We start from the raw sequence: 12,845 nt of genomic DNA, 5'->3' as shown, positions 1-12,845 counted from the left end.
ATGTTAATAATAAAAGGAAGAGGGTGTTCCAACGTGAGCTTTTCCCTCCAGTAATTTGAAAGAAGTAGTACCTTCTGTATGTATTGTTCAACTGAAATTAGATCTCTGGATTATACTTATTAAAATGTCTCCTTATTTTCAAATCTCTTCCTTATTTAATTACTGCATGAGACTGAAAGCTGCCTGGAATTGTTAAATACCCTTAGACCTATTTATAGTCTCTTCACACTGGTAACTTGAGCACACTCATTTGGCAAAAGTCCTGCCCACCAACCCACACGTTGGGTTTGCAATTCCCACCTGGCTCAGGGGTCTCTGACTGAGAGGAGGAAGATGCTGAGCTGGCTCCATCCTCAGCGGTGCCCTGTGAGAGGAGACCCCGCCCAGGCGGGAGCTTCATGCCCAGCTGCTCTGCCATCTCCACATGGTCCCCAGGGTGGACATAGTCAAAGACGCTGCTGCCTGTCAGCTCCACCTAGAGGGGGCAGAGAAAGGGTGGGAAAGAAAGGTGTCACAGGTTTTTCCATTTTCAAATTCAGCACCACAGCAATTCAGATTCTGAACAGGAAAGGAAATATACTCAGGCCCCAGAGACAATCCTGGTTCTTTGTCTCCATCTTCAAATACTTAAGGATTCCTGAAGTTGAAAGAGAAAAAAATTTTTTTGCATGTATTTATTTGGCAATTGTTTAGCCCAGTTTTTTCTCATATGCTGTTGTTTGCATAAAGCAAAAACATTTTGTGAAACGTGGATGAGTCTGCCTTGGATTCAGCTGTTTTATCCACGCATCATCAAATACTTGCATGTTTGGTGTCAATGGGATGATTGACTGAATTCTACTGTTTTCTTATTGAGAAGTTTGGGCTTTGTACAGAAACAACTATACAAACAGCCAGAGATAGCAGACGAGTATTTTCCTTAAAATACACAGATTTCCATGATGCGTGTTTATACATACCATCTTATTTCTATGTAAATTTAAATGTAAGAAGTGCTGCTTACGAATATATGCAGAGGCATAATGCTTTCATTAAATATTACTCATTAGCTCTGTAATCATATGGAGAATTTTCCATGCAAAAGAGGTCAGCTGGGGTCTGAAGCAGCCATTTTTTTCTTGCTGGTATCAGCTTGTTTTGCCTTCAATCTAATAAAATACATGGTAGAAATCTCCTTGAGGGTTTTTTACAAAGTGTTTTATTTTGTGTACTCTTTGAATTAGGCTGGCTCTAAAGGTAGAGAATGAGTATCAAATATTAGAAAAGTCTCCGCCTGAAATAGAGGCACTGCCGATTCCAAAGCTATCAGGTATGACCCCTGTGTCTGGATTGTGTGCTGTAGGAGGGGGCAGAAATTGCTAGTAAGAATTGGCCTTACCTCTGTACTCTTCTCATGCTCCAACTTTCATTGCCCTCCAAGCATAGCAATAATGCTCCTAACATTATGTACTTGGGTTACAGGTATTACAATAGGGAGAGATGTGTCAGCAACAGGAGAAGGAAAAGCTCTTTCCCAGGTCACTAATGGCTTTCCCGGTTCTCTGGAGTCTAATGGTCTCAGGCCAGCTATCATGTACCATGGAAGTTGCCAGAACGTCATATTGTCGTCACAACTTTCTTGGTGACTATTTACCTAGAACCCCTTCCTACCTCCTTTCTCCTTCCTGTGTAATTTCCAGCATCCCTGCAAATTCCACCTGAGTATTTTCACTCTCTTCCCTGCCGAGAAGGAAGCCTGGAAGTGGGTGAACTGTCACGGATAGGATAATACTCAGAGCAATCATTATCCTTAGAACTCCAAGTCCTGGTAAAATGATCACATCTACTCCCAGACACCATTTGATTAGAATTTTAACAGGCTACACATCTTTAACATCTATCAATTAATAGAAGACTATATAGTATAGCCAGAAAAATACAAGGCTAAATTCAGTTTGGTTAATAGCTATTCCTGAAAAACATTTGCATAACTTCTACTGAAAATGAGGTACTTTCTCTTGCTATTAAATTACAGCCACCTACTGTATTACCTGACTACTGCCTGGATCATTTTACAATACCTATTTCCTGCATTTGGTATTGTCACAGAGGTAAATCGGGATTCACAGTGATCAGCTCCTACCCTCTGGGAGGGGGGGATTACATGGAAATAATCCCTTTAATGTGCGCCTTGCCTCTAAGCACTTCACACAGTAATAAATGGGTAAACTGACTTTGAGCAATTAAGAAATTAAATGAAACTAATAAAATGTGTGTTTTAATATTTCTTGATGGTTATTTTGTTTGGGGATTAGTGAATATGAGGAAGTTGCTCTCAATTTGTATGGAGCCCAATTGCGGCACTTTAATAAATACTTCTGTCACTTTTCTCAAACTCTGATTTGTTTCTTTAATACTGCAATGTGCCTTTTGGCACAGACCACAGATTGTGATAAGATGACAACACAAGTGGGAGATAAGATCTTTTAGGGGTGCTAGTTATTGAATATTCATGTAAGCCAGTCTTAAGGAATGGAGGAATAGGCCACTATCTCCACAACCTGATTTGTCTGGATATGCAGGCACTTCCTTTCCACAAAATAATGTCCTGAGTGTGGCACATCTGGAGCAAGACTGAGTCACACTGCACCTTACTGCATTATGACACAGTACTTTCTCCTCCAGTGGCTTTGTGGGATTCCCCACAAAGATATCTCAAAGCCTAATGAAGAGGTTGGCACTGAGAATTTGACACTATCACAGTCTTTATGTGTAAAGCACAAACTACTTGAAGTCATAAGTCATAATCTGACTTTGAAATCAGAATCTTTTCTTTCTCAGCTGGATGACCTTGGACAATTCATTGAACCTCCTTGGGCTTCACTTTCTTACTCAAAAAGTGGCAGCATTGCTGCTCTGCAGACCTCTGGGGCACCACTCACACTGTATTCCATGATGCTAGCACCCCCTGCAGTGCTGTTGCTTGAGAATGGAGCAAGGCAGTGACCTGACAGCTAGGCTGAGAATGACTTGCTTTCCCTGGCTCATAGCCTAATTTTGGAGATCTCATGGAACCACGCAGAGAAAGTCATTTTGTGAGAAATAAGCACTATAGACTGACTGATATTGTTGTTGCTGTTTGGTGAACGAGAATGTATGACACACAGAAATGTATATTACTGTGTAACTTTGTGTCATCACTTTGGGACTTCACTTTAGTCAGCAGGGGGTACACTGGGGATGTTACATGCTTTGAGTCTTAACAGCAACAGTAACAGCATTATCAGCTACCTACTGTGTGCAGGAACTTTCTATACTTTAATTAACTGTAATGACAGTCTTTTGAATTGGTATGATCATCCCCATTTTATACAAGAAGAACCTGAATACTGAAAAAGGTCAATGGGGGAGATAGAACTAGGTGCAAAGTCTACTTGACTGAACTCGACCTACCACCTCTCAGGTAGTAGCCTTTGCAGTCACAGAGGCTGGGCAGTGGCCTCTGACTCCTATATCCTCCAGCCTCACTCTTGTTCAGGAGAGAACACTGAGCTCCACCAAGGCAGAGGCTGAGGCTGCTGTGCCATTGGACTCTGAGGCCCAAAACAGGCACTAAAGGAGGTGTCATAACAAAACAGATGTGGGGGTAGACAAAAATCTACTTGCATGTGCAACGCAAGTCATCACCATCGTCATTATTATTATCACATCTTACATTTATATTTCTTGTACTGCTTTCACTTCACTTAATTAAATATTAGAGCTAGAAGAGACCTTAAAAACCATCTATTAATATCCTCTTATTCAAGAGGTGAAAACTTTACAGTTGTGAGAAGTTGAAATGCTTTTTCAAGTTCATCCATCCGTTTAGTGGTAGAAGCAGGATGTAAGCCCAACTGGTTAACTTGGTCTACCACTTTTCTCATAAACCCTCGTCTGTTTTTTTTTTAGAGCTCATGTTTCCTGTTACTAAATTCTGTGCCTCAAAATAGACTACAGAAACCAAGACTGGGAATTTTTTACTTGATGAACAGACATTACTTCATGTTTACTTCAAGTAGTAAAAATAAACAATACTCCAATCAGTGTTAATTAGGTACCTTTAAATTCCCAGTTACCAACTCTTTGAAAACTTTTGACCACTGAAAACTAGGATTAGAGTCTTATATGTAGTAGGTCTATCCAAATGTTTGTTGAATGAATAAAGGATGGGTATTTAAGCCTGAAAATATTTTCGCCTTATCTGTGGTTGATTTGGGCAAGTTTAAGTTGGTTCTTTTACATTATTAATGGCATTATTATTATAGCATTATTAACTCTGTAAAATGAGTTACAATATAGCACTGTAATATGTTCATTCCCCATAAGTCTTTGCCATATGTATTAAGACATATTCCTTTTTTTCTAGACCCTAACTGAGTTTAATAGAGGACAGAACTGTATAAATGCTGGGAAAGGACAAATTTTAAGGAACTCCTTAAGAGAATAGTGACCATCTTTCATTACCTGTTTTGTTTTTAGTCTGTGGCAAAACTGTGTTTAGCTGGGTAGTTTCCAACTTTCACTACCCTATGTCCTCATTATCTGAATTGTAACATCATCCCATTAAAAATTCTTTCTTTTTTTTCTTTTTACCCTTTTGTCTTTTTTCGTGACCAGCAACGGATCGCAACCCTCAGTGTCGCACCCGTACTGGACCGGGACCGGCAACGGGATCGCAACCCTCAGTGTTGTGCCCGCACCCTGCTCAGCCAGTGAATGGCCGGTCTGTATGTGGGATCCGAACCCTCGGCGGGAGCGCCACCACGCTCCCAAGTGGCGCACTGTAGCAGTGCGCCACCGGGCCGGCCCTAAAAATTATTTCTTAACTATCGCTTGAACTCATCAACAGGAGAAGCTTCATTTTTATATTAGTTATTGGTCCTATCTTCAATCCTTAATTATGATCTACATAATGGAAAGGTATAGTATTTTCCCCCTAATAGTGTGTTCTTCTGATTAGTTCAAATTGCATTCTAAGGCAAATGCGAGGACCTTAATGCCATCGCAGATCCCTCCAGGACAGACCATGGTCACTAGTGCCATCTGGCATAGCCTCTAGTCAAGATAAACCACACAGCTTTCCTCAAACTTATTTCATGTTCTGTTAGCTTGCATGTAATTTGCACACTAGACGTAGTGGATTTGGTAACTGAAGTTTACTGGAAAAAAATGTAAATATATCATACAGTGGTGGTTTGAGTTGACTTTCCCATGTTGAGGTCATTGTACCCTGCTGGTAGATAGGATGAGGGACTAATTTGTCTTTTCATACATCAAACAAGTCAATAGCCTTTGCTTGGCCCCCTGGAGTGAGCAATACTTTTTAACTACAGCAATGTACTAACAGTACAACTCATTGAATTCAGTGCTGCTTTGATTGAAAGTATATCGTACAAATGAGGAACAGGCAGTGATATTGTAAGTCATCTCCTATTGGAAAAACTTAAGAGGATTCTTCTGCAAAGACCATACAACGTTTTTTAAAGATATTTCTTTCTTTAAAAATACTTTAGTCTTAGGAATGATACAAAGTTGATTTTTATCACATAAAAAGGGTCATTCAAAACCTATCATTTGGGTCGGCCCCGTGGCTCACTCGGGAGAGTGCAGCACTGGTAGTGCCGAGGCCGTGGGTTCAGATCCTATATGGGGATGGCTGGTGCACTCACTGGCTGAGCGTGGTGTGGACGACACCATGCCGAGGATTGCGATCCCCTTACCAGTCAAAAAAACAAAACAAAACAATAAAACCTATCATTTAAGGTGAACGTCCTATACCCTTTGTAACACATTGATTTTTAGAAATTTCTTGGGACCACTGAGGTTAGTGAGAAGACTGGAGGTAGGACTCTTGGTTATAAGCCCTTTTCCGGGAATTCTTTTGCAGCCAGGCCCCACTCCCACAGGGGATGTCAACAGTATTTGATTAGAAAGTCATTCCTGACCCAAGACTATATTGGTGTTAAGTGGCTTGGAAACCTAACTCCCAGGTTAGGCTTTCAGATCTACGAAGAGACCCTAACATCCTGGTCAGAAAATCCTGTCCCAGGATAAGGAGGAAATTCTATCTCACCACAGCAGGTTAGGATTTGTAGTTTTTTGGGGGTCACATTTATATTATTGAGGGATAATAAAGTGATAAGAGAATAAAATATAAGAAGATATGATAGCTTGATTAGCATAGGTTTTCTTTGGATTTACTGGTATCTTAATACCATCTTCAAAACTTCCCACATATAGCAGAACTCTACTGAATATTTATGAACTGTTTTGACAGAAACTTGATGTTCTTTACTGTTCTGTCTCATTCTATGTATTTGCTGACTTATCTGAAGAAAAACGCATAAAAGCACTGGGTCTGTTACAGAAATACGTGTATAAATTAGTAGAACAAGAAGAAAGAAAGGTTCTGTATCAGAACGATGAGGTAGAATAAAAAATCCTTCCAGTGTCATCAAATCATAAAATGAATCCACTCTCTTTTTATAGATATGTTAACAGAGCCTTCCCTTAGAGGAATTTGAGCTAAAAGATACCACATCATGTGTTTATTTTGTCTTCAGAAATAAACATTTCAATGCCTCTGGGAATCAGTGAGGCTAAGTACTTTTTTTGTTGTTTTTTACATACATTTTTTTTTTTATAACCCCTGGAGTGCCTGACTTGAGAATTTGTAAAAAGAGCATCCAAAGAGATACTGCATAACCAGTTCTGAACTTTAAGAAGTGCCAGAAATTCCAGTGGATCTCCTAGTTTTTAGAGAGGAAAAAGGAAAAGAAAGACTATAGACATGGAGTGAAAGGAAACAAAGAACAAATTGCAGATACTGATTCAGACTGGGACACAGCTATTTGGAACAGTATGTTTGCCTTTATGACGGTCATTCCCAGTAGGTAAATTGGTCAGACAATAATCAACACTGATGGCACAATACTCAAAAGTGTTATGTGGGTCATTCCACAGAGACAGACTCCAATTGAACATGTTTAAATGGTTATAGAAAGGTTATATAGGTTGTAGATAGATCCACAAACTCTTTGAGGTCTCCACCCTTCCCCCTCCTTTTTTTTTCTGTTTAAGAAATAAATTATATGCTGTTTTTCATTTTTTCTTAAAATCTTGGTTCAGGTATACCTCCACCACACCATGTTATGAAAGCAGTGGTTTTAGAATACTTTTGATATTTCAATATCCTTTTCTTTTCATTAGGAGATACCAGTTAAAAGAACCTGGAGAATGCCTTTATACTAGGGGACATTACATCTCAGGAATGAGCCCAGGGATTGGTGAAAGTAACTAAATCAAGAAAGTTTAAAGTCTTGTTTTACAAGGTTCCTGTAGTTTTTAGGTTTTAAAGTGTCTATAGAGCAAGAAAGGCCAACTTTTTAGTATTTTTCATAGTGCTGGGAAGAAGAAAAGATGCCAGTGAAGGCAACATCATAGTAAAAAGTGAAATGATGCCAAGAAAGAAACATTAACAAACTTAAAAGTAACTAAAGTCAATCTCTCTTTTCTGAAGATCAGATGAATATCTGTAGTAAGATGTCACTTTTAAAGCTTCTTCATTAACTTGGTAAGAAGACCAATCAACATAAAATACTTGATATTGGCATAGTTAATCCATTATCCTCAAATTTTACATGGTTCAATATTTGTCATTTAAATCTGGATACACGCTGAAATGCATGTTATCCATAACCAGGCTTCAGTATCAATATATCTCAATTTTTGTTTAATTACTCTGTTATTCTTATGGTGAATTTTATTCTCTTTTTTTTGATCATGTGAACAAGAAAAAGTAAAAATGCTTATAAATTAAGATTGAAATTTAAATCTTACCCTGATTCTAAACAGCTTTTTAAATTTTTTTTGAAAGGGTAACTTGATTAGGAAAACTGTAATATGCGGTTGACTTTTACATTTGTTCTTTGAAAGGTACACAGGGTGATTTTATTTTATTCTAGTCATAGTACAACAGTGTGGTTATATGATGAAAACCTAGGATATGCTTAATACACACAAATAATGATCACACACGCAAATAAGAAATTAATTTGGGAGTTAATCCAATGAAGAGAGTAAGGAAGAATAAGATTCTTTGTGCTGTGATCAATTACTGACCCTTCTAGAACCTTCCCTGTTGATATGTTTAGCAAGTCTTGGGAACCTGCTGAATGCCATGTGGGCACCATTGTCCTGGTTTGTAGTTTATTTCTAGTGAATTATCATAAGAAAAAGGCCCAATAAACTGCTATTTTATTCTGAAATTTGTAACTACTAACTGTGCTAGTGTTTGAGATTATTTTCTATGAAGCAAGTCAATACACTGAGCACTCTCTAGGTGCTATTTTAAAGGAATAAGTTAAATTCACAACTGTTTAATAACAGACTATGAGTTAATCTTGTTACAAAAGAGAATGTAAATAGAAATGGCAAGTAGAGAAAAATGGGTCAAAAGAAATGAATCATTCCAGAGGCTAAAATGAGTGCTTGTGTTCCTTAAGATATTTTGGGGGGAGTTTGGTGGTGGAGGTTGGGGGAGCTAACACTTTTGAGAAGCTGATAAATTCTGTCTCACTAGAAAAATGCTCTAATCACCCACATATAGTTTGGCATTTTATTTCAGGAATTTCAGACATTCCTGCTGTTCATCCAAGAATAATTCCTAGAGTCGTGCTGTCCAATATAGTAGCCATGAGCCAAGTGTGGCTATTGAGTACTAGGAATGCAGCTACTATGCTGCAAATGTAGAATATCAGCAGATTTCAAAAACTTAGTGCAAAAATAAAAAGAATGTAAATCATCTATTTTATATTATTTATATGTTGAAATCATATTTGGATATGTGACATTGAATGAAAATATTATTATTAGAATTATTCTCATTTATTTTTACTTTTTAAAATGTGGCTACTAAAAATATTAAATATTACACATGCGATTTGCAATATGTTTCTATTGGACAGTGCTGCTCTAGGAACAAGAATCCTTGGAGTAGAAGAACATAAAGTATTAGAAGACCATGAAGATGACACGAAAAGGAAGAAATATAACAGAATAAAACATAACAGAAATATAGGAATGTCTTTAGAATAAAAGGACGATATTTATAGATTCAGTCAATCAGTTGGTCAAATATGTATTGATCATTTGCTCTCTGCAAGACATTGGGATTATGTGGTTAAAAAGAAACATTAAAACTCAGCACCTGCCCCCAAGGAGCTTATACTCCATTTTGGAGACATAAGACAAACATATATGGTCAAATGATATGACAAAAATATCTGACAGTACAATGCAGCATATGATTAATTTGTGACATTAGCATTGTAGATCATTGCCTCTCAGATTTTTCCAGATACATAGAGGATTTCCTAAAAATACAGAATCATGGGCTTCCAGAGATTCTGGCTTCATAGGGCCCAAGATTCTGCATTTTTAAGAAGATTCTAGGTGATGCTGATACTGCTAATTGCGAGTCCATGATCTAAAATTTTGAGTAGCATTGGTATGAATGTGTTCAGAGGTGGTTGTGAACCAAGAGTATCTGGACAAAAACTCTCATTCTGGATTTTCACAGAGAAGAGAAAGAGAAAGGACAGGTGGCTTGGACAAAAAGTTGGGAGAAATCCAAGAAACAATAGGGATCTAACTATACCGGAGCTTATAAGAGCAGGGGGGTATACTATACTATTCTTGGGGTAAGCCTAACACTGGGAAAACAGTAGGTAGATGCTCAATAAACACTCATTGATTTTGGCCCTAAGGAGATGGATCTGTGCTAGTGTCCATTAACCTCTTTTCCCCCCTTCTACTGAAGAACAGGTTTAGGTAATCGTTTACAGAAAATGTCATATCTCACTTTTTTTCTTAATCTGTATCTCAAACACAATTGTCTCATTGTAGACCTAGGCTGAAATAATTGCCACACTTTGAAATAACTTCTTGTCCCACATAGTTAAGCCCGGAATCCAAGATTCTTATCTCCTTTGTTCCCATATCTAACATACTCAAAATGGACTCATAAACACACTCAATTTATAATGGATGTTTTTTTTTTTGCCTCATGGGTAAACCCAAAATTCTAACTTCTTCCTTCTCCAAAGAGACTTTAATAGGTTTGTTCTATTTTTACCTGACCATGTGTCCAGCGAGAATGGTGTTACCAAAGTTCTCTTCCTAGGGCAGGCAGAAAGAACTCAAGACGAAGAGCACGTAAATAATGCTCTTTTAACTGGGCAACCACAAAACCTCAAGGTGTGTGATCTACTATTCTAACACCACGTACTTTGTCTAGCTGCACATTTCCATGTCATCTACAGATGGTGGTATGACTTAGTAACTGAGAGACTCTTTCAAAGTTTTGCTCCAGGTTGTGAACCAACAGCCAGCTCCCATAAACACTGTTTCCATAATGCAAGCACTGGCACACTGGAAATTAGCAAGACAAATCACTTGTAGTGTGGTGCTTTACTGATTTTAATTAAATTTACCAACTCATTTTGACAAGCTTTACATGTAGTTTTGCTTTAAAAACCAATAGAAGAACAAAATATATATTGGTTGACAAAAGGTTGGGGGTGGGTGGGAAGAGAGGGGTGAAAACTTATCAAAAGTAAAATTGGATTAAGAGTCAATCAAAATCCAACTGTGAATTTATCATTTCAATGAATTTCAATGAATGGTTTAAAATCTGTTTGAAATCTATTTGAAAATGAATATGTAATAATATAGACATATCTCCCTTTCAAAACCAGTATTGTCAGATGTATTCTCAGCATTATAATTCATGAACAGAGTAGATGACTATTTGAAAAGTATTAAAATGAGCTGACTTTTCAATACAAGTGTCTTCACAATAAGTTTTCCTATTCTGGGCAATTCAGAAATGTAGACAATTGTGGTAGAAAAATAATATGTATTGTAATATTCATTGTACAGTAGTAGTGTAGTAAGTGGCAATTCTGGACATTACAAGAGACACAGGATTATTTTCTGTGATTGCACAGAGAATACTTGGATTTCTCGTGAAGCTTTTGCATTGGAAATGAGATTCATCAGTCTGAACGGGGCAGGGTTAGAGCCCTTAGCAACATGCTTATTTTGTAGAAGGTCACTCAATAATAACTTCCTCTGCCCTCCAAGCTTATTAAGACTGACTGGCATATATTAATGAAAACACCTGATTCTCCAACCATAAAACCCAGACAAAGACTTTATTTTAATATTAAGGAAGGAACCCTTAATTAGCAGGGTTTCAAAAATGTCAGCTTCTTCTATTAGCTGTTCTGGTCCATCAAAGCCATAATCCCTACTGTCAAATTTCATCACATGATAGACAGTTTGCCGGCTGTCTTTTTTTTTTTCTTTTACTGATACTGTCTGAAGCTTTAAAATAATTTTTTTTTATTTTGCCATCACATTTAACAACTCATTGTGCACTTGCCTGTTACACTCTTGATTTTACTCTTTGCTTTCAAAGATTCTTAACACATGTCAGCTAAAAAGGTTGGGAGGAATCTTGCAGAAACACAAGTATTACATGTGAATACATATGCATTCTTAGACGTATAATTAGGGATTCTTGGAAGACCTGGGCTTGCTTATTGATTGCCTTCGAGAGTATGTAAATATGCTGTCCTGAAAACACAGACAAATAAAACAGTCTTATAGATTATTTCCTATTTTTGATGTGTCAAGAAGGGCAAGAATTCTGAAGAAGAACCCAGGATCTTTTAGGATAAACATTCATCACTATTAACCATAGATGTACCTGCCTGTTGCGAGGAATTCATTAGAGCATTGAGAGCTTTGCATTGCCCTTCAGAAGCAAGATAAAATGACTGCATCTAGCAGGACAGAATAAATGCATAGCTCTTAAAGTATTTGTGTTTTTAATCTGATTTAAAGCATTTACTGTTAATTAAACCCTTTTGCAAAGGGAAAATTTTGTACTGTCCATACTAAGAAGAATATAAAAACATAAACCAAAATCAAAACAAGAATGACTCAAGGATTCATGGGAAACTTTTGTGAAGGTTTAACTGCAGCCCTTTCTTTATCCATAAGAGAACATGGAAGCCTTCAGGGTAACAGTTTTAATGTTTAAAAATGAGCTATGATAAATTAAAACTGGAAAATAGACTGATGGAGATGGCTTGGACCTGGCAGACTTAGCTGCTAGAAACTATTAGCTCATACTCATTCTCTTTAATGAGGATCAGGGACTTCATTGGAGACCACAGCATGTTTTCTTAGCTCACCCATTTGGCATCACTGAAGCAAGGTGCAAATGCTGCCCATTTTTATTAGCATCTGGGTATTTATTTCTCCTTTTCTACTTTAACATTTTTTCCTCCTACACTCTAGGCCAGAAAGTCTATCCCTCTTGTAATTTGCATGTATTGTACTTATCTGTTTCTTCCACGTGGAACAACCAGCTCCTCTCAGCTTCAGGAGAGTGGCCCGGACAGCAGCTGGGGTGTCCTTGCATCTCCATGCACAGTGCTTGATGCAAAATGTTAGTGAAGTCTACTTGCTTCTTTTATACCTGGGGATTATTTTTGTTTCTACCACTGATGGTCCTTTTGATTTTCTCAGCATTTATTCTATTGTCTCAATTAGCCCTACACAAGCACAGACACAAAACAAGGCCAAATAATCCCAAATTCAAGTCACTAATGAGTCATTATCACTCAAATACTACTTTTTTTGCTTCTTTTGATGAAACAGAGATTAAAGGTACGTTTTCTGGTAACCTATCAGTTGAATTTACAGCCAGACCTTCCATACCATCTAATAGCTTTAGGTGACTGTCCACAATT

General features: G+C 37.6%; 1 protein-coding gene across 1 annotated transcript in view; it reads right to left on the bottom strand.

Moving 5' to 3' along the window:
- Positions 1-274: 274 nt before the first annotated feature.
- The window catches only part of LOC103588245 (neuronal PAS domain-containing protein 3-like), a gene marked incomplete at its 3' end in the record, with an annotated part of 508,069 nt that continues 495,498 nt past the window's right edge, over positions 275-12,845 (bottom strand). Inside the window, exon 7 of the mRNA XM_008569870.1 lies at positions 275-475. Within this exon, the coding sequence (XP_008568092.1) occupies positions 275-475 (201 nt within the window). The remainder of the gene's footprint in view (positions 476-12,845) is intronic.

Source organism: Galeopterus variegatus, unplaced genomic scaffold, assembly GCF_000696425.1.
Source record: "Galeopterus variegatus unplaced genomic scaffold, G_variegatus-3.0.2 Scaffold539, whole genome shotgun sequence".
Taxonomy (NCBI): domain Eukaryota; kingdom Metazoa; phylum Chordata; class Mammalia; order Dermoptera; family Cynocephalidae; genus Galeopterus; species Galeopterus variegatus.
This window is presented reverse-complemented; position numbering and strand designations above follow the sequence as displayed.